This window comes from Xiphias gladius, chromosome 22, assembly GCF_016859285.1.
Source record: "Xiphias gladius isolate SHS-SW01 ecotype Sanya breed wild chromosome 22, ASM1685928v1, whole genome shotgun sequence".
Classification (NCBI taxonomy): domain Eukaryota; kingdom Metazoa; phylum Chordata; class Actinopteri; order Istiophoriformes; family Xiphiidae; genus Xiphias; species Xiphias gladius.
In genome coordinates this window covers 5,493,081-5,514,423 of record NC_053421.1, presented here as the reverse complement: position 1 = coordinate 5,514,423, position 21,343 = coordinate 5,493,081, and the positions used below count along the sequence as shown (strand labels likewise).

At 40.2% G+C, this 21,343-nt stretch overlaps 1 protein-coding gene across 6 annotated transcripts in view; it reads left to right on the top strand.

Annotated features, from left to right (window-relative positions):
• Window positions 1-21,343, top strand: part of LOC120784419 (vacuolar protein sorting-associated protein 13B-like) — a 339,421-nt gene that overhangs the window by 165,085 nt on the left and 152,993 nt on the right. For 5 of the 6 annotated variants that reach the window (XM_040118221.1, XM_040118219.1, XM_040118222.1 and 2 more), the window contains exons 23-27: window positions 3,239-3,473; window positions 4,807-5,024; window positions 9,680-9,883; window positions 17,138-17,309; window positions 20,204-20,318. In XM_040118221.1, the coding sequence (XP_039974155.1) occupies window positions 3,239-3,473; window positions 4,807-5,024; window positions 9,680-9,883; window positions 17,138-17,309; window positions 20,204-20,318 (944 nt within the window). Of the gene's footprint in view, window positions 1-3,238; window positions 3,474-4,806; window positions 5,025-9,679; window positions 9,884-17,137; window positions 17,310-20,203; window positions 20,319-20,711; window positions 20,754-21,343 lie in introns of those variants that run through there. The other variant, XM_040118225.1, reaches the window with a different exon arrangement.

Genomic DNA, 21,343 nt, shown 5'->3' with positions numbered 1-21,343 from the left:
ACTTAAAGTATTTCACACGATTAACTCAGCCTTTGCAAATAGTTATTAACAAAATCTACTTCATTTTTAATTTTGGTAAAGTTCCCACAAATGGCAATACAAAGTTTAATATAAAATTAAGTATTTGGCAAAATAAAGAATCTTACATCTGTGTCTTCTTAAATGCAGACAAACCAGTTTCCTTAGTTTTTAAACAGGGTGAACTTTAATCAGTGAACCTTTATTTTAGTGTTTAATATTTTCCTATGATTCTGTATAAAAGTTTGACTCCCAAAGTTTGATATATGATGGCAGATTTAGTCAACCATCAGACACTGTATAAAAACTAAAATAATTTAAGTAAGTGTAGTTGGTCATTTACAGTTCATCTGTATGGTAGGATAGCTATGCTCTGAAATGACCCAATTGAGACAGCAAATGTTTAAGTATAAGATTACTTTCTATATTTGTTATGATTGAACTTAGTATATATCTTTATCTCTGACAGTAACAGGGTTAAGCTTTCACATATACACAGAGATATACATCTTCATCCATACCTTAATTAGTCTTTAAGTGATTAGTCAATTAATCAAACTGTCAATTGATGGAAAATTAATCAATGACATTTGTAATATTGTCTCAATTAGTAATTTATTAAACAAAAAGACCAAATATTAGCTGATTTTAGCTTCAAAAATGAAGCTAAAACCATATTTGCTTCTTTTCCTCAGTTTCATGTCAGTGTTTTTTTAGATGGTTGTTGAGAAAAAAGTAAGTCATATTAAGAGATCTCGCTGGGTTATTGAAACTTTGTTATAAACATTACTGTTGTTTTTTTTATTGACATACTTAAAAAATTATATTATAGTATAGGTAGATGAAGCCCAACAATGAAACACTCACTTCCATTGTTCCTTTTCCACAGGTTTTCCTTACTGTGTCCTTATTTTCTACATACTGACACACCCAATTATTGAGTATCAGCCATTACCACTGTTCAAAAAGTATTTTGCTGGTTGAGAAATAAAGAAGAATAAAGAAGAAGAAGCAATGTGTAATAATGTGAAATAATGTGTGTGACTAAACCAAGATGTCCAGCAGGAGAGCATTAGACTCAGGCAGCGAGCTAAAGGTGCAGACCAGAGTCACAGTGTTAAACCCGGCGGTTTCCGTGTGTCTGCCTGCTTTACAGCTTAACCCTTCTAAGATCTGCAGCAGACCAGGCAGTGTCAATGGATTTTCTTCCTGCGTGCCAGCTCTTAAAAAGGCCAAAGCCTTATGTGTCAGTGTGCAAAAGTGTTCAGATTTCAAACCCCCCTTTGAAGAATAATCAAAAGAGGAAGTAGCGTGAGATGAACGTGTAACCATATCTCTCTCTCTTTCTTTTTCTCTCTTGCTCTCCTTTTCGCCATCACTCTTTCTCTCTTTCACAGCCTTTTTCTCTGTCAATGCTGTTCTTTCTCTCTCTCTCAACTCCCATGAAAGCTAGGAGGACCGGGCTCCATAAACAGGCCTGTCAAAGGTGTTCCAACATCTATGTGTGTGATATTAGCAGAAGGCTGCACAAGTGTATATGCAAATGTTGATGGAGGATGCGTCAGTGTGTGCGTGTGTGTGTGTGTGTGTGTGTGTTGTACACTGAACTACTACAGTATTCTTACCATCGTATAACCATCCCCAAGTGTAGTTGAGACTAACATTTTTATCCACTCCAATTTTACCAGACACTCACTGACTGACACACACACAGTTGTGTCTCCGTGACTTCATAGGACATTGCATTGACTTAAATTCATTTCCTGGAGACTTACTCTAAACTTAACCATAACTATCACTTGCCTGACTCTAACCTTAACCTAAACCTAACCTAACCCTAACCTTAAAACATGTCTTCACCTTGAAATTTAATGATTTACTTTAAGGGGACTTGCTTTTTGTCCCCATAAGGAAGGCAAGTCCCCATAAGGTGAGTAAACAACGTTAGGTCCCCACTACATGAGTTATACCTGGACCACACACACACACACACACACACAGTCACACACAGACGTTTGTACTTCTGTCTTTGTGACGACACTCGTTGACATAATGCATTCCCTACCCCCTTAGCAAAACCTTAACCATCAAAACTAAATGCCTAACACCAACCTTTAACCTAACCACAAAACCAAACAGCCCTTTAAAGGTGTGTTAAAAGGTGAGGACTCACCACAATGTCCTCACGTCAATGGTTTAAAACTCAAACTGGTCCTCACAATGTATAGCCACACACACACACACACACACACACACACACACACACACACACACACACACACACACACACACACACACACACACACACACACACACACACACACACACACACACACACACACACACACACACACACACACACACAGAGTATCAGTATCTGACAGCACCTGCTGTCTGCCCCCTGGACCCAGTACTCCTCTCCTTTCTTTTAACTGGCCTTTAAAATCAACGGAGCCCCAGTGTAATGGAAAAAGACAAAAAAAAACACAAAGGCTCCCACAGGTTTAACAGTGCTGATACAATTACTGGTTACCGGCTACTGGTTTCTGACCGAATGGGTTGTAAATTTTGCATTTTTGAACAGAAATATGTGAACAGAAATATGTGTGATACAACGCAGCTGGATTTGGTCTGAATCCCTTTCAAAAAGGACCTCAAAACTGATTTAAATTAAAGATTAAACTGTCAAAAGTCCCTGAAGTTGTAAAAGGTGTTGTATTTCCTAGATATGGAATTTCACAGTTTTTTAAGTGGGCATTCAGTGTCTCAAATTCTGCTTTTAAAAGGTTTCTAAAGAAAAATCCTACTCTCCAAAGCAGTACTGAAACTAATATGCATAATATTAATGCATATACAGTAATGGTTTTAGATTCATTTTTAACAAAGTGTAGTTTATCATAGGCATTAAGGAGACCAGCTTGCAGAACAGCTTGCATTACGAAATGTAGGATGAGCTATTTCCATTTTTAAATCAGGAAAGGTTTATTAAGCATGTTTAGTCTTTTCCAGCAACACCCAATGTTGTGCACACATTCTTTCTTAGGTCCTTTCCATAGCAATCCAAGTCATCTAATGTTGACTCAGAGCAGTGCCTCTTGAGCCACTCAGCAAATTGAAAATGATCTTGGAGGGCTGAAGCTGGTGGATAGTCAATGAACAAGTTACTCTGAATTGATTATCATGATTTCGTGTGTTCTTTATTTTTCTCTCCCCTCTCCAGTTGGAGCTGCAGTCATGCTGTGTGTTCTTGCCTAATGACAGCCTCCCCTCCCCAAGCACCATCATCTCCGGTGACATTCCCGGCACCGTCCGTAGCTGGTACCACAACCAGGCCTCCATGCCCGGAACTCTGGTAGTCTGCCTACCCCAAATCAGTGTCCTCAGTGCTGGGCATAAGTACATGGAACCTCTGCAGGAGCTCCCCTTCGTGGTCTCCAAGCCCATCTTGGAGGAAGGTAGGTTTTCATACTGTATCTAATGAAATCTCAACTGAAATTACAATTATTAAGATGCTTGGAGAAGAACAAACACCCAGACACACAGTGATAGCACCAAATGACCTGGTGTCAAAAAGACTGATTTGAAAGTTTAAATGAGAAAAAAAAAAATTACACTTTGGAAAACAATGATGGTGATAGGTTCATAGGTTAAAAATGGGAGTCTTGGAAAGTAAATTTAAATGGGTGGGGAAAGTGTACTTATGTTTTATTACGAATAAATTTGCTTTTATTAATAATTGAAATGAATGGTTTCAAAATAGGAATAGGTACATAATGCAAATTCATCATCATTATGGCCTTTTCAACACTGAACAAACCTTTGACCCACCACTACTCATTTACCATGACAAAAGACAAACAAACTTAAGTAGAGCGACTTTGAGAAATAGATCTTGCACATGTGGTTTGCACACCTGGTAGAGTTAACATAAGCAACACTCAGACGGTTGAGCAGTGTTTTCTCTTTAGAAGCAGAAAAAAATGGGCCACCCTCCTTTTTTCTCTCTCAACTCTTCAATGACATCAGCATTGGGCATACAGATTTCAAAAACAGAGGAGAAAGAAAAACGACAGCAAAAACAGTGACATCAGCAGACTTGTCAATGTTGCCGTTAAAATTAACAACCCATGCTTTTAGTAACTCATTCCTTCACTTTGAAAAGCTCTTCATCTCTCATTTTCAATGCTCTGGATCAAAGCGTCCTACCCATGGTGCGTGGGAAATGTGCTCTTCATGGCCCTGTGCTGGCGAACAAGTTCCCCTTTTCTCCAAGATGGGTCGACCAGGGTTGTGCAAGTGAGCTTGTATAAGTGCTCCCAGGGTGGCATCTCATCTCTAACCCACATTTTTAGAATACACCTTCACTTTACAATGTGTTTTGATGGGATCCTGCTTATTGGGTGTAGATAGTCATTTTAAGACAGGATACTACTCTTTAATCGACTCCCATCCCATTTTAAAGGTAATTGGATATAAAAATGTAGTTGTCATGAGCCTTGCTGAATTATTCTTCTGATATTTTAATCCCTTGCATTTTTTGTCTTTCTTATTCAAAAATCTCTTCTGAATTTTCTTGCATCTTTCTTTGTCTCCTGCTCAATTTCACAATTACTTGGCTTGTGATCTTTGGTCTCCCTTCACATGACGTCGCTCTCATCCTCCCTGCTCCTCTTAATCTCTGCCAATATCTCTCAGTTGCAATTTTCATGCTGTTTCTCTCCCTGTTTCATCCCACTCCCACATTTTTTTATGTATCCTTCTTTTTCCTCCTCTCATGTCTACCACCAGGTGATGCCTTCCCATGGACAATAAGCCTGAGTCAGTTCAGCGTATACACACTGCTGGGGCAGCAGCGAAGCCTGAGCCTATTGGAGCCTATGGGCTGTACCTCCACACTGGCCGTCACATCCCATAAGCTGCAGAGCTGTTCTGAAGGAAGGCACTCGTTTGTAGTCTGCCTCCATGTTGATCTACAGCCCGTCCACGTCAAGTGCTCCAACCCTCAGGTCAGTCACACAGTCCTGAATCTCCTCTAAGTAGTCATTAGAATTACATGTATATTTATACAAATCATCCCCTTGTAAACTTTCCTGAAATATGAACACATGGACCTGGGCATGAAGATCCTGCCTCTGCATGGTTTTCTGATATAGATTGACTCCAATAAACAAACAGCCTCATCTTCTTACCTCGTATAATTTCATGAAAATGGAAGTGTAAACAAGAGAGTGTTGCCTTGTTTGTTTTGGTCAAACATTTTGAGGTCTGAGTGCAGGAGTGTAGTAAATTGCAAGACTCATCATTGTTTTACAGTGTGTTATTATGTTTTGGTGAGAGCATGATGAATACGAACAGATTGGAAATGAAACATTTGTCTCCTAGTTATGTCTCTGTGTTGTTTTTCATTGTGCTGTTATAGGGCTATAATTACAGCTACATGTACCATTACTCATGTTTTGTTTTTTTCTCAATTGAATTAGCTGTATCAAATTAAGTTCCTCTGTAAACACTTCATTGGTGAGACCTTTTGAGTGGTCACACTGTTAAATGTCTCCAACCGCAGTGATGGGCCAGGGTGATATTGAAGGGAATTGGTACCAGAAACAAATGGAAGGTCTTAATCTGTTAGTGGTGAAAACTTTCCCAGAGATGAGGAGAGCAGGTCGTTTACCGAGGGAAAATTTCTTTTCTTCTTCTTCTCTGTTCCCCCTTTCAAATGGAGTGCCTGTGTCTGGCAAAGCTGGGAAGGCTTATTGCGATTATATGATGACTCATTATTAGTTTTGGGGTCCAATGAAAACTTCTCTTCTCTTCTCTTCTCTTCTCTTCTCTTCTCTTCTCTTCTCTTCTCTTCTCTTCCATCTCAATTCCTCTACTCTCTCTTCCCATCTGTTCACCTCCCCTCTTGCTTCCCTCTTCTGTGTAAATTTCTGACTTGAGGGGGGTTATAAGCGAATACCATTTCAAGTCATGCAGCAGCTCTTTAAGAACTGCTGCCAAAGTAACCCCACCCACTCCAGAACAAAAGAGACCTCACACCGCTTTGTCCTCTTTCTAATTAGCATTGCCACTTGTGGGAATGTATATGGGGATGTCACAGCACTGCACAGTTGCTCCACTGTGATGTATGTAGGGAATAGGATGCTTTTGGTTGGTGGAGTGACATCTAGCATTTCAAAATCAATAAATTATTATAACACTAATTTTGAGACATACAGTAAACTCATAAAACCAAACAGTTTGGCCTCTTACCTGCATTTTTGTGGTGGTAAATTTGATTTTCCATAATATGAGATGGATTACTTCATGGCACAAAGGTATTTGTACAAATTGGGGTGAAATGCTTGAGCTTAACTTTGTTCTACATTTTAGAGGCAGCAACAAGTAGTGTAGGATATGTGGTTTTAATGTTTAAAATCACAAAAAGTTGGCTCATTGGTGTGATTTTATCTGTAAAAACGACTGCTCACATGAATATTTGTGTTTGTGAAAAGGGTTTTTGGAGTCTCAGAAAATACAAGGGTGCAAGTACAACTAAGATAGTAGGTGAGGTAGGTGTCTTTGAAAGGGTGAGAAATACTGTACATTAAGAGTATAATAAGGGGTAAGCTGGAGAAAATAATGTGAGCAAAAAAGATACCATTGCATAAACCTACATGCACTTAAACCACATGGGACCCTTCAGCTTTTTTTGCTCTCCAACATATGTTCCCTTCATTTTAATGCAGAACACCCAAGGTCACATCCTGGAACAAGTTGTTGTTCTGTAGTTACAGAGTGCGGAGCCTTATTTTGTGTATGCCAGTAACTGTTTTAACCTTTTGATCACCATCATTCCTCCTATTCCGATTCTTAAGATAACTTGAACGGTAAAGTAACTTTTAATTGAATGTTGTTCACATCAAAGCTTACATATGTGTTCTTGTAGTGCACTAAATGTGTCTCCAATATGAGTTTGTGTGTCTCTGTCAGTGAATCATGTGGGTGTAAGAAGGATGTCAGAAGGTGTCAGAAGGATAGGGTTAGCAGCTGCAGTTCACGACCACCTTGAAATCAGCAGACACACACACACACACTGCAACAGTTTGCTTTGATCTTTGATGCATAACTGTATGCCATTTCAATGAACACTGTATGCACACATACGTACATACATGTCTGTACACATGTACACACGGTGTTACCACACATACTCAACAATATGTCACTTTTGTTAAGTTTCTATATAAACTTTACTAAGATAAAGGCACACGAAAACTCACAATATGCAGGATCTCTCATCTTTCATCTCTGTGTATTTATTAATGACCATGGAAGCCTCTGTTCACTCTCCAGTTTGTACTACTGCAGCCTAGCAAGCCTCATGATCTGACAGGACTTTGGAGAACCCAGCCCTCCAAATGTTCTGCTCATTTCCCCAAATCATGAATTGTGGCATCTCCGTGTGTGTGTGTGTGTGTGTGTGTGTGTGTGTGTGCGTGTGTGTGTGTTTGTGTCTTTCTACGGCTGTGTCCGGTCCTCACACCTTCAAAGGGCTGTTTGATGGTTAAGACTGGGTTTTAGGGTTAGAATTAGGTTTAGGTTAATCTTAGGGTAAGGGGCTAGGGAATGCATGATGTCAATGAGTGTTCTCACAACTACAGAAAGGCTAACAACGGAAAGCCCATTATACTTGTGGGGTCCTACAGCTTTGTGTGGAGCAAAATGCTGGAGCCCATAAGTTTTAAGGGCTGTTTGAGGTTTAAAATTTGGTTTTAAGGTTCAGGTTAAAATTTGGTTTAGGTTAGGGTTAGGGTAAGCATTCAAGAAATGAATGCAAGTCCGTGTACTGTATCCAAAAGTGACCTCAATCTGTGTGTGTACCTGCCCACTAGCCTGACGGCAGTAGCTGATCTGAACCAACTCACCCTACTTTCCACTAAGCAGGGAAGTAGATATATGATGGAGAAAATGGCAGAGAGAAGAGAAGAGCTGAAAGAAAAAAGGATAAAGTGTGGTAAGGATAGTGAGAAAGACAAAATGAAATATGATGAAAGGATGGAATTAGAGATCTGCTAAAAAATCTCATCATAAAACTAGGGCCAAGACTAAAACAGACGTTAAAACAGAGATCATGTAACATCATCTTACACTCACTATACTCACCTCATCCCTTTTCTCCTCTACTTGGTATTCTTTACTCTCTTCTTCCACATCTGCTGCTGAGTGCAGTAGGCCTTGTTGTGCTTTGGTTGGACTTCTACGCCCCATACTCTCAGAGAAGGGAGCATGGAGCCATATCTCTCCTGCCGGCAATTCAGTTCAGTTGGGTATGGCAGACAGCTGTTGGCCCTGTCCCTGGACGGCTGCTGGATCAGCGTTAGCAGCTCTTCCTGGACATGTTTGAAATGGCCCAGCTGTAATGTATTGTGCTGCTTTTCATTTGATTTATGCTTATTTATGGAAGGCCTCTCTGTAATGTGTGTGCTAACAGGCTTGCATGTGTGTGAGCGAGCAATAACGAATAAAAATGTGTCTGGAGTAGAGAAAGCTATTTTGTGTGTGTCTGTGCACCTTTACTTTTGAGGGACCCTCAGTGGTGGGGGGTTAGGGGTTGCTTGGCTGCAGAAGCAAAGCATTTGAAATCCAAAAATTAGCTCACTGTGAAAGAGTGTTGCATTTCTCCCTTTCTTTCCTTGCCTCTCTTCTTTAAAGAACACTGAGTGAATGCATGAATAACTGAAAGCATCACATCACATTCCCCTGCCTTCCCCTCATGTTTTCCACTCTTGTTTTTGGCTTTGTTGTTGTTTAAAGCTAAGGCCTCTTTTCATGTGAACACATGATAAATAGTTGAGAACACTTGACACTGAGCCTTCACTTTTTCCTAACTGTGGTGAGTTTTTCTGGGGAAATTGATGACACAACTTAACTTTCCCCTGTGGGTGTTTCTTTGGGAGTTTTGTTGTTATGGATAACAAATTCGTACAGTGAAACACGTGTATGATCATGCTGTGCCTTTCAAATAATCACCCATCGAACGAAAACATGAACACAGTCTTTACATTACTTTTGTGAAATAAGGCCTCTCTGAATGACAAGTACAAAGTCTAAAATGGTGTTAAGTTGGAGAGTGAGAGAAATGGGATTGGATAGTGGTCCATTTATGGCAAATATTTCTTCCTTCTTTTTCTCCTTCTCTCTCAACTTTAACTAGGTTTAGTGTCACATAACTACAAAGCTGCCAAGCAAAATCATGCTAATGGCCTCAGAAGTCAGAAGTACATGAGAACTCCCAAGTGCAGCTGTTTGAGTCAGACCTTGGCAAAAATGCAATTGAATCTGGTTACAAATATTAAGACTACTTGTGGTGTGGTAGGTTTATCTTTTAAGGCACTCAATTGGCACAGTAGACTTCATGTATCGAAATCATATACGGCTGTACTACCATTGTCAGTTTCTGTGCACAAATCTTTGTCTACTTGGGTATAATTAGAAATAGTCGCTTCATTTACATGAGAATCCCGTATTGTAGTTTTTCCTTGTACTACGTAATATTACATTTGATCCCAATCAATGTAAAGCACATGATTCCTTCAATTCATACTATATCTAGTTTTGTGACTTCTCTCTGAGTTTTCTCTCTATTTTTCTCTTCATCTCTGCTTCTGTCACTCTCCAGGTTCAATTGTTGTATGAACTCCTCCTCAGCTGGAGCTCTACATGGGCTCGTCTCCAAAGGCATGGCATCTTGCGTCAGACCTCCAGCGTCCCAGAACCCCCTGCTGGTGCAGCACCATCCTCCCCAGTGCGAAGCAGTGCTGGTACCGCCCTACCAGACACCAGTACCTGCAGCCCCTCTGCAGATTTTGGCTCCCCCACTGAGGTTTGTTTTTCTCACACAGCTATAAATTTCATTTTGTGAGTTCAGTGTTTTTATGAATTATTAAAATCATCTGGACATCTAAGTTGCATTTTTTCATATTGACCAGCCTCTGCTAATAATCAAAAAAAAAAAAAAACTTGCAACGTCATCAATGCATCACGTAAAGGAAATTTACTTTTCATTCATTCATTCACTTTGTGTACTTTGTACATGTGTTTTTTTTTTTTATCTTACTGCTGCTACTGCTCCTTCTACCATATTACACAGCATAGGATCAGCCACATTTGAACTTTTTTCTCATTGTCAGTGTGTTTTTCTGGTATGGGTCCTTTATGTTTTGATACTTGATTAATAAGAGGCCTAATGACTACACCCTGCCACCAGCAAAGTATTAGTTTTGTTTTCATCTAAGGTGCTGTGAGTGATGCAATAAGATATGCTATTTAAGCCTTTGTTGTATACATAATTCTAGTCCTAATTTATGATTTTTGATTGTAGTTTTTATTGTTATGAGTACTTGAGTCAGTGGTAACATATGCAATTTGTCAAAATAATGTGTTTTGTTTGAGAAGTATTTCCAAAGCTGGAAAAATCTCATCAGTGCTTGTGTTTCTTACCCAGTGCAGATATCCTAGATAGGCTGTGAGCTCTGTTTGATTCATGTAAGCCGGGGCTTGATTGAGTATAAACCTGCCCCTTAATTTTGGTAGAACAATAACCTGTATTTACATTTTTTAACTCAGACAAAATATCAAACCCAGAGAGTGAAGTATGAAGTATAGCAGTACATGAAGACATGTCCAAATCCAATGGAAAAATTACAGAGTATTTAGGGGGCAACAACAAATGTTGAGTGGCATTTTTCTTTTCATCCCGAGGTGATGGTGCTTATCCCAGGCTTAGGTAAAGTGACAGGTTTTTTTTCCTTCTGTCCAGGACAGTAGCAGCAACAATGACAAGCTGTGGGTCCAAGGCCTTGGGGCCTTAGCCACCAGGGTCTTATGTAACATGTGCATGTTCGTGTAGAGTAGGAATATAGGATGCAAAAAAATGATGGTGTTGATGAGTGTTTATGTTGTTAAGCAGTGGCAATTCGCCGAGGGTGTAATGCTCTTTGACCACCAGGGCCCTGTCTGCAATGTGAGGCCCCTTGGATCACAGCACAACCATCATACTGCCTTTAGAGGCAATAAAATGAAAAAAATGTTTCATGTATCAGTATACGTCTTTGTCTGCATATGTTTCTGTGTGATCAACATGAACATATATGTTCGTGGACCCACAGAATAGTCAACAGTTCAGTATGGCAGTTAAGGCCCTATGGTATAGTGCATTCATAATAAGGCCATGGGGACCCCTAAAAGCCCACTTTTCACTTTTTAACTAAGTACAAACACTGGTAGAAGTGTTTAGTCCTCTGAGAGGCTGTGTGATTGAGCAAGAATGTAGGAGCTGTTTGATAAGTCTCGGCAGTAGTGGTAGCAGTCTCTCCCCAACAATCTGGCTCCCCCACCCTCCTGTCCTGCTTAGTCCTCTTTTTTTTCAGCTACATTCACAACAAAACCCTAAAACCCTCTGCCCTACAGCCCCCTCCCCAATTTCCTCCCCCCTCTGCTATTAAATCAAACCATTATTCTGTGATGTTTTCATATACATTTGTTTACTAGTATTTATGAGTTGATGCAACGTAGTGTTTATTCCACAGGGTTTCCCTTCAGGCTTTCTCTTTTTTCTCTTTTTTCTTCTCATCTGTCTCTTGTGCCTTTCATGCCCCTCTATTCATCACACAATCATCTTTTATTTCTCTTTCCTCCCATGTTGATCTCAACCTGACAGTATTCTCTCATAAACCTTAATTCACCCTTGAACCTGACCATAGTTTGAAAAAAGTTTCCTTCTCTAACCTGACTAAAGCCTGACCACCACCAACTGCAACACAAAAAACAAAGACTCTAAAAACTTAAACGCACCATTAACCATTCGCAATAATAACCACATGTTACAATGACGCCTAACAGGTAGTTCACTTAAATTAAATAATTAGAAATTGATGTCAGATCTTCATGGGAACAGTCAGATCCTGTCAGCTGTCAAGTTCTGGTTATGGTTTTTACTTTTTACATCTTTGCAACTATTTATCTTCCTATTCTGTCTTTCCTCCATTCATGCTTTATTCCATTTCTCCCAATTCCCTTATCATACTATGTCTCTATCTGCAGATTTGTTCCCCCTCTCTCACTTATCATTTCCTTATTTAATCATTTGTTTCTCTAAAGCCTTCCTTTGCACTCTCAAACCTTTTCTCCATCCTTCCACTTGTCCCTAAACCATTCTCTCTTTCTCTTCTTTCATAATTTGTCTTTTCCTCCATCTTTCTTTGACACTTCCCAGCCTGCTGTTGTCTTCCAATGTTTGGGTCTCTCTGATGAGCAAAGACAAACTCTGCAGAGAAAATAAACCCGGATCCTCAGCCCGTTTATAGCGCAGAGGCCCAGGAATTAAATTGTATACTTTACAACTTGGCCTGTGGAGGTGTGGGAAAATTGCTCTTTCTTAGAATGTGTGTGTGTGTGGTGGTATGTGTGTGTATTTGGGGCCCCAATCTGGCAGCTCAGGAACGTGGCAGAGCTCTACCAACACAACATCATCACATCTGTTCTTCAAGGCCTCACAATGATTCTTCACCTAGAATCACCCAACGGCAACTTCGCCAGACTCCATTTTCATCAATTTCAGTTCTGCTTTTAATGCCATCCAGCACTACCAGATGACCAGGAAACTTCACCAACTCAACATCTTTCTCAGCAACAGATCACAAACACTTAGATTAGGCACTCAACCACCATCACACTCAACCACCATCACTAACACGGGGCCCTGCAAGGTTGTGTCCTGAGCCCCTTCCGGTTTGACCTCTACACCAATGACTGTGTCAGTCCCTCAGCCACATCACTACATACTTCAAGTACTCAGATTACAAAGCCACACTTGCACTTCTTAATGACAATTTCTGGTTTAGGCTATCAAGACTCCATCTCCTACTCCACACAGTGGTGCATGAAGTATTACCTGCAGCTGAATGTAACAAAGACAAAAGAACTGTTAATAAACATTTCCAGCACACACAGCACAGCCCACAGCTCCACCCACAACCACACCTTCATCAATAATGAAACTGTTGAGATGAGGGAGTGCTTCTAATAAATTGGACTGGACCTGGCCCTGGACAATAAACTAAGCTCTGATCAACACACCACTGACATCCACAAATGCTGCCAACAAAGACTCTGTCATCTGCAAACTCAAAGCACTTTCTGTTGCCCCCATCTTCTGCTGCTGCTTTACGAAAGTATACTTCAACCCATTCTCTTCTATTGTTTCCCCCGTTTCTTCAACATGTTAACTGCCTCCAATAGGAACAAACTCATACGCATCACACACAATGCCTCTAAAATTATTGGCCTCCCCACCCCCAACATCTCAGACCTCAACACCAATGCCAACACACACAGAGCACCTACCACTGCACAGGACCCCAGGCACCCCCTTAATCCATTCTTCATACTGCTTCCATCAGGTCACAGATACAGACCCGTGGCTTGGAAACCGGCAAGCTATGGCAGGAGATTTGTCCCCTTTGCCATAGTATCATTAAACAAAACACCCTGGTAACTATCATGTGTAAAGGTGCTATGTCTATAAGTGTGTGTGCATAAATGTGGATGTATCCTGTATGGATGTTTTCTTGCATGTAGTTATGTTGGGAGTATATTGTATTTATCTATCTGATAAAAACATGAACTTTGGCTTTTTGAAAGTAATTAGTGATCTTAATACCTGACTATATAACTTTTGCTGAGCTGCAGCAACAGCAGCCTCTGGGTACTGGAAGCAGGGTACCCCAAGCAGCTATCAGTTCATACAGAAAATATAGCCTATCAATCACTCATGCAACAAACACAAAATTATTACCCCAATACAAACCAGCAATCACACTTTCCAACCATGTCAAGTCAGTAAGTATATGACTAATGTGATTACCCTGACCGAAAATATCTGATCCCAAAGCAGTTGTGTGCTAAGCAGTCTTAGCTAGGAGCTGGCTTTACACTGACTGAATGACTAACAACAGGAGGTTATTGAGTTACTCAACATGTGCAAATATTCTACCAACATTATGATCCACATCATCTCAACACACCACAGAAAATACAGTCTGGTGGCTGCTAGTGTATAGCTTAGCTCTGTTGATGACCAGCTAAATTGAGTATACAGTCTGAGGGCTGTTAGTCTTGAATTTAGCTCTGTTGATTATCACCCAGATTACATATAGACAATATGATGAGCTAACGAGGGACCATACAAAAGTCGTAAGTAATCGAAGGGTCTTATAAGTGAAGGATAGCAATATGGATGACACTAAATGCAGTTACGGTTAGTGGTAACATTAATGCTAGACAATGAGGTAATTTTTGTAACTTAGTGTTACATAAGTTACTAAATACAACTTTAACTTTAGTTTACTTTTTCCCCATACCCAATTGCCACTTCAACACAGTAACCAGTGCATAGTAGAAGCCAGTGTTACGTTACTGGTTGAATAAAGCAGATGCCATCACATATGAAGGTATCTCTCAGCCAGCACACCTGAAAAATGGTCATACCCGACCATTTTAGAAAAAGTACGATTTAGTAGCCAAAACAAATGTAATAGTAGGTTTGGAACATTATCTTCAGTGCTTGGAAATCTAACCATTGATTATCATGAGAAAGAAATTACTTTTTGTACATTTAAAATAATGTTCCTTTTTTTCCTTTAGGAAAGTTTTTTTTCTCTTGCACATACTTTTTGTCTCAGTTCGTCTCATTTTATGTGATAATTTTTTTTTAAAAGGTAAAGTTATAGTTGACTTTTTTTAAATTTCCATTTGAAAGAGGCCTCCTTTTGACAACTTTCTTTCTTAATTTGGATTTTCGATTTGTTCTCAAATTGTAGGTATGCATTAAAATGTCTTGAAAGTCATAGTTTTGTTTATCTACAAAATGTAAAAACTCTGGATTTTGACAACTCAGCTGTACAACAGTTAAAATGAAATACAGCCTCTTGGGTTTTGTTTATTTTCTGTAATTTCTATATCCAATCACAAGGGCAAGGTTCCTCAATTGAAAGTCTAAAAAATTGTTCTAAAAACTATTGTTTAATTCCAAAAAATTCAAGGATGTCAGTCTGTCAAAAGCTTCTCTTTCTTCTTTCTGTGGTAAAATCGGCTTATATGAGACTGAGAGTTAAAGGGACAGCAGCAGTTCTGGCTGGGAAGTAGGAGCAGTTGCGTGTTCAATGCTCCAGTGTAACCACGCTACAGTACACAGTGGGCTGAGCTTCCCACTGCGCCAGCGGCTGGCTGCTGTTTCCACACATGATATTACAGAGCCTAATCCTACCAAGTGGCCAGAATTGTAAACTAAATAGTCCTAACCACACACGTGCACGTGCACATACACACACAGAGTGCTATGTTTTGACTCCAGCTCAACAACAATTAGTACCCAAATAGCAGTTGACACTAGAATATCTCTCATTGAAACTGACTGAACATCATTAGTATCTGGCTCATATTACTTACTGCCAGTCAAAGTTATTACACACACACAGACACACACACAAAGACACACACACACACACACACACACACACACACACACACACACACACACACACACCTTGAATGTTTGGTTCCATGGAAATGCATAATGACACTGCTAGGAACATATCTGGAATAAATGCTTGTTCTAGAATAATCAATTGATTCAGTAATGTTATTCTTTATGGAATGACTGTTCATATGTAGCGTTTAAGTTCATCGTTTTGAGGATGAAGATGTATATTTTGTTATGAACTGTATATAGATATAGCTGTTTGATATAACCTAGCACGCTAATCCCCCTTCCTGCAGAGCTTTCAGTCGCCTCTTCCAGTGTCCTCAAGCCTGAGTTCATTATAGTATTTTTGATGCATTCCTTAATTTTTAGTTTATTTTTTATCTGATAAATTTTGAATTTTAAATATTTAAAGAAAATGTTTAAACAGATACAGTAGTACTTTTCTAATTGTAAGAGCTGGTGCATGGAGCACATGCTTCTCATCGGTGTCTAGTGGTTTTGTTGTTATTGAGCTCAGCTGTCATCCACCCTCAACTACACAAAAAATTAAATCAACAAAATAGTGTAATGCCCTCATCACTCCACCAGTTGTGGAAAGGGGACATCATTTCCTCATCTAGATCCTCTTTAAAACACAGTAATCAGCCCAGAAGCTATGTGCTCTCTAATTGAAATGGTTGATAACCTCCTCACCAACCACAGCCAGGCTTGATAACCATGACACAATCTGTCGTTACCACTCTGCAATGGGAGAAACTGTGGAAAAACTTAAAAAGTGCAATGCCAGAGCTGCAAATTGCCATATTTTCTGAGTCAACCACGCAGATACATATTTGGAAAAAAGATTTACCAGGAAGAAAGCGAAAGAAATGTTCCGAGTGTTGTCATCCTCAGTGCTTCGCCAAACCCCTAGTATTGAGATGAGAGCTCACAGAAGGCAGCCTCCTCTGCTGCATCCTGCTTGCCTCTCCACCTCATCCCCCACCTCACCACCCATCTCCTGTGTTCACTTCCCATTCTCTCCCAGGCTGCAAGACATTTGTTTCCTGGAACACTTGAGTGAAAGCGAACCGTGTGAATGCTGGTGGCTTAGTTTGGGGTTAACACCAGTGACAGCTCCAGACAATGGTCCTTTTCCCCCCCACATAGCTCAGCTCTGAGTGGAGTTCTGCTCACCAGACACTGATGTCAAAAAGGCTCGATAGTTGGTGGTTGCTTTGTTATGACTACATGCACAGTGACAATACTTCCCAACATACACACACATTCACTGAACACATGGTTGAACGTGCACACAAACAAATATGTTGCAAAATTATTCAGTTTTAAGGTGAATTTTGAATTGTGCATGTGTTTTTCCATAAAATGTAATTTCTTATTTTGTTCTGCTTGAGTGTTTTTTGACTTAACTCAAATGTTACTAACTAAAATTCGAGGTGTTAATCACTCTTGTATTGCTCTTTAGCTATACGTTTATATAACAACTCCTAATAATAGATATAGATATAGATATTTTCAATCCTTGAGGCTCAAATCATGGCTTTTAACAATCTTACCAGCCCAGACCGATAAGTTCTTGTTTTGCCTCCATAGGGTGACTCAGTGCCTGCTGCAGACAACAGTCCATTTGCCGACACAGTGACTTTGGAGCAGAAAACTAGCAATATTGGTGGCACCAGCGGGAAGGTCAGCCTTTGGATGCAGTGGATGTTACCCAAGGTCACTGTTAAGCTGTTTGCTCCTGACCCAACTGCCAGAAAGACAGGTACATCAACCGTGACACAATACTTGTTGCTCTTTTTGTGCAAATACAATGAATTTCAGTACATTTTCCATTCCAGTCTTGTGTTTTGTTTTCTCTCTATTGCTGATTGATAATACACAGTAGTCTTCAACTTAGATATGTCAAGTTGATAATTTGCTGCTCTAAACACGATATGTGGAAGTCTCTGTGTTCACAGTAGGGATGTTCCTAACGAATCATTTCCCCTTCAATTAAACGGAAATTTAAACTTAGACTATTCGACTAGTCAGGGGAGGGGCTCCTGCTGCCGTTGTGGCAGGATTTCTCCCGGTGACCAGTTTAACTATGACACATGGTCCGTTGTCAATGTGCTTGTGTGTGTGAGAGAGAGAGAGAGACAAGTCGCTAAGCACATCATTGCGCTGCACACAGCTCTACAGTGAAGCCACAGTGCGAAACATTTCCATAGTGTGTATTAGTGTGTATTAGTGTTATTATGAGAAATGTAAAAATATTTTCCGTTTATTATGAAACTGTGGCGGGACAAATTAGACTGGCAGGCCGCCACAGTCTAGGTAGCACTTCAGGTCATATTGGTTTGCCGAGTGTGGCTAACATTAGCAGTACTATCATCAGCAGCCTACTGTACTTGCAGGTTAACATCCACGTGCCTGTGCTGAATGCGGTTACGCATTGTGCTGGTTGAGTGGTTATATGCCAGTTTACACAGCCTACATACAGCCTTATATTCATTTTCTAGGTCAAAATACTACCAAACGTTGCTGGTTTCACAAGATGTCATCTGTCCTACTTTCAACGTTGCTGGCTTACCACATCCAGGCATTAGAGCGGGGAGAAGGGGGACTGCCGTCTACCCGGGCTGCAGCCTTGGCTAGTGGCGGATGGCTGCATAACATTGTACACAACAGTTAGCGGGGGGTACATTAATAAAATATTAATAATTACTTTAAACGACTAGTATTTCTGGTGCTGACTAGTGAAGGCAGCAACGTTTAATCATTTACTTGACTAATCACGCACATTCGTAGTTCATGGTAGCTGCAAAGAAAGTATGGAATAATTGAAGAAGAAACGAGAAGATGTCATGAGCAGTTACAACAACTATGTCTGATTAAACAATACATTTATTATGTTAATAAATTAAATTTGAGATTTGATGAATCTGAGTCTCAAGAAAATAGAAGAAAGTTTCAAAAGCAGGACTGGTTTTTAATGTGTGAAAGAGTGTAGAAAGCTGTTAAGAGTTTTTTACAATCTTGCTGCATCAGTACTTAAAGTGATCACTCCCTGCCTTTTTTCTCGTTCAATTCATTAAGCACTCAGAAGGGCAGAGCAGCTGAGAAAAGAAGGGATGGAGGGAAAAGACAAATAAATAAATGGGTGATGAATCCCAAGTGAAATGCCTCTTTTCCCCTTTAGATTTACTGGGTTGATGAGAGGCTAGTTTTAACTTTAATTGGTGGCTGTAATATTTAGCATCTGCCAACCAGGTCGCCCAGCTTAAGATCTTTAACAGTGGAAGTGGAATGTTTTGGAGGTCCTCACAGAGATGATTTGACTTAGAGACATCCTAAATAGGCATTACCTTGGATTTGGGCTTAATATGTGCCATCTGAGTTTTGAGATGAACTTACCACTGGATTTTATGTATGCAACATTAAGGATGTTATTGAAAACAATAATTATATGTATGCACAATATCAAATGCTTATATCACAGATACATTCTTTTAGATCAGTAAGCCACAGATATGACTGCAGACTGCTATGATGTAATATGTTTTCAACTGCAAAGGAAGTAAGATTCTTGTCTCTTCAGAAAAAGGAAAAACAGCCATTCCAGACTTATGACTTCTTGGGTATAATGTTATGCTATTATGTGTTGGAAGATTAGAGGTAGACATTCAAGCATGAGTCTCAAGAGGCTTTGCTAAAGGCAAAAATCAGTGGTACACTTTCTTCCTTTCAAGATGAGCCATCTAAGACGGAGGGACTAAGGATTTCCAGTACTCTTACAGGGTGGGTTTAGAAAACTCATACATCAATATCAACACTATGTTCGGAGACTATGAGTTTCTGAGTATCTAACAACTTGGGAGAGTTCTTTCCACACAGTACACAGTTCCACAATAAAGCTGACAAGCGTTTTGTTTCAATATTAATAAGCCATTAGGAACCTCAGCGTTTCTCAGAATCACCACAAGGCAACAGTACAACAACAACCATAGTTTCACACGCATGAAGTCCATTTTCCCAAGCTAGTCTGTGATTGTGGGACTTTCTCAGTGGAAACAATGAGAGAGAACCAACAGTGAAGCTCCAAGGCTTGGTTCAATACAAAGTTAATCAGTGCTTCTATAAAGCTTACTCACCTAGCCTTCAGTGGGTGGGTTTGTTTGCACACAAGGTGCATAGGGGCACACATACATTTTTATAAACACACACGCATGCATTTTTATAATACTGAGTATGTGTGTATACATAGACTTCGGCTTTAATCAACCGAACTCTGGTCCAGCTTCAAAAACACACTATGTGACTACTGTGCAGGAACTGAACACAGCATTTGGATCAGGGCCAAAGGCAAGACCTGGACAGGGTTGGCTACAGTACAGGTCCTTGCCCGTAGAAATGAAATTCACACACACATAAAAAAACTTGCTCTCCTCAAGCCCAAATTCAGCTGTACTGCCTGTTTGCCAAGTACTAGGGTGGCCGTACAACATGGTCAAGCAAAAACAAAGGGAGACAGTCTCGGCTTTCACAGTTTAGCAAAGTAAGAATTGATACGCAGTTCAGTTGCCTCATGAATGATTTAATGTCTTTCCACTGAGATTCACTTCATGATCTTAAAATGCAGAAAACTATATTTTCTGTTTTTTGTGTCTCTGTCAGAGATCTGTGTCATCAGTGAACTAGAAGACCTGAGTGCCTCTGTAGATGTCCAGGATGTCTATACAAAGATCAAATGTAAAGTTGGCAGCTTCAACATCGACCACTACAGATGCAGGTAGAGTACATCTAGTACATGTAAACACATACACGTCTATGCATTCAGGTTTTTGCCCAACTTTACATCAGTGAGCAGGAATGGGTTTGGTGATAATGTCCTGTCTAAATTATATGGCACCGTTCTCTTTATTCAAAAGGTCACCGTGCTGCCCCCACATGCTTGTGCCCTCACAGTTCCAGATTTTCACACACACGCACACACACACACACACACACACACACACACACACACACACACACACACACACACACACACACATCCACATACAGACACACACACTTGCGTGCATACACACTTTTACCACTAATACCACTAACACTTGGTCTGTTCCCAGTTCTGCTCATGTGGTTGATTTTTCGGATTATCACCTCAGTGTCATCATCTTTCCAGACAGCTGTTGTGGTGGTGACCACAGATGGACAGACAGATGGACAAACAGACTAGACGGACGGGTTGAACAAGCTCTCGTCCGGCCCAACTCTGACTCACAGAGCAGAGGAGTTCAGTCAATCAGTCATTTTCTTTCAGCCTGCGGTGTCTGAATCGATTCACAGAAACATTAACACGTTGTTAGGGGAGGAAAACCACTGGGCCATGTTCCACTTCATCCTTATGGTAATCTCTCCCCACGTCAAGCTCCAGTCAAAATGGGGTAATTTAGCTCTGGGTTCTGAAATTATGAAAGCACATAGTGTAGCACGGTGAAACTGAAGCTTTGACTAAAGATTTCTCATATTTTTCCATGCCCCACACACATTCTTGTCATTAATTAGAGAGTGGCCTCATTTTCAGTATCTAAATCCTTTTTTTTCCCCCTGTATTTCATTCTCTTTTCCTTGATCACATACATCTGTGATGGAGTAAGCAGCTCCAAGTGTGCACTGTGTACGTGCCTGAGGTCTTGTTCCGTTGGAAAGAGACCACTTAGCAGGAGGCAATTGTCCCTGTCTTGGTCTGAGGAGATAATGAAACAGCGATCTAGCACTCCACCATGTTGCATCCAGCAGACCAGAGAGTGTTTG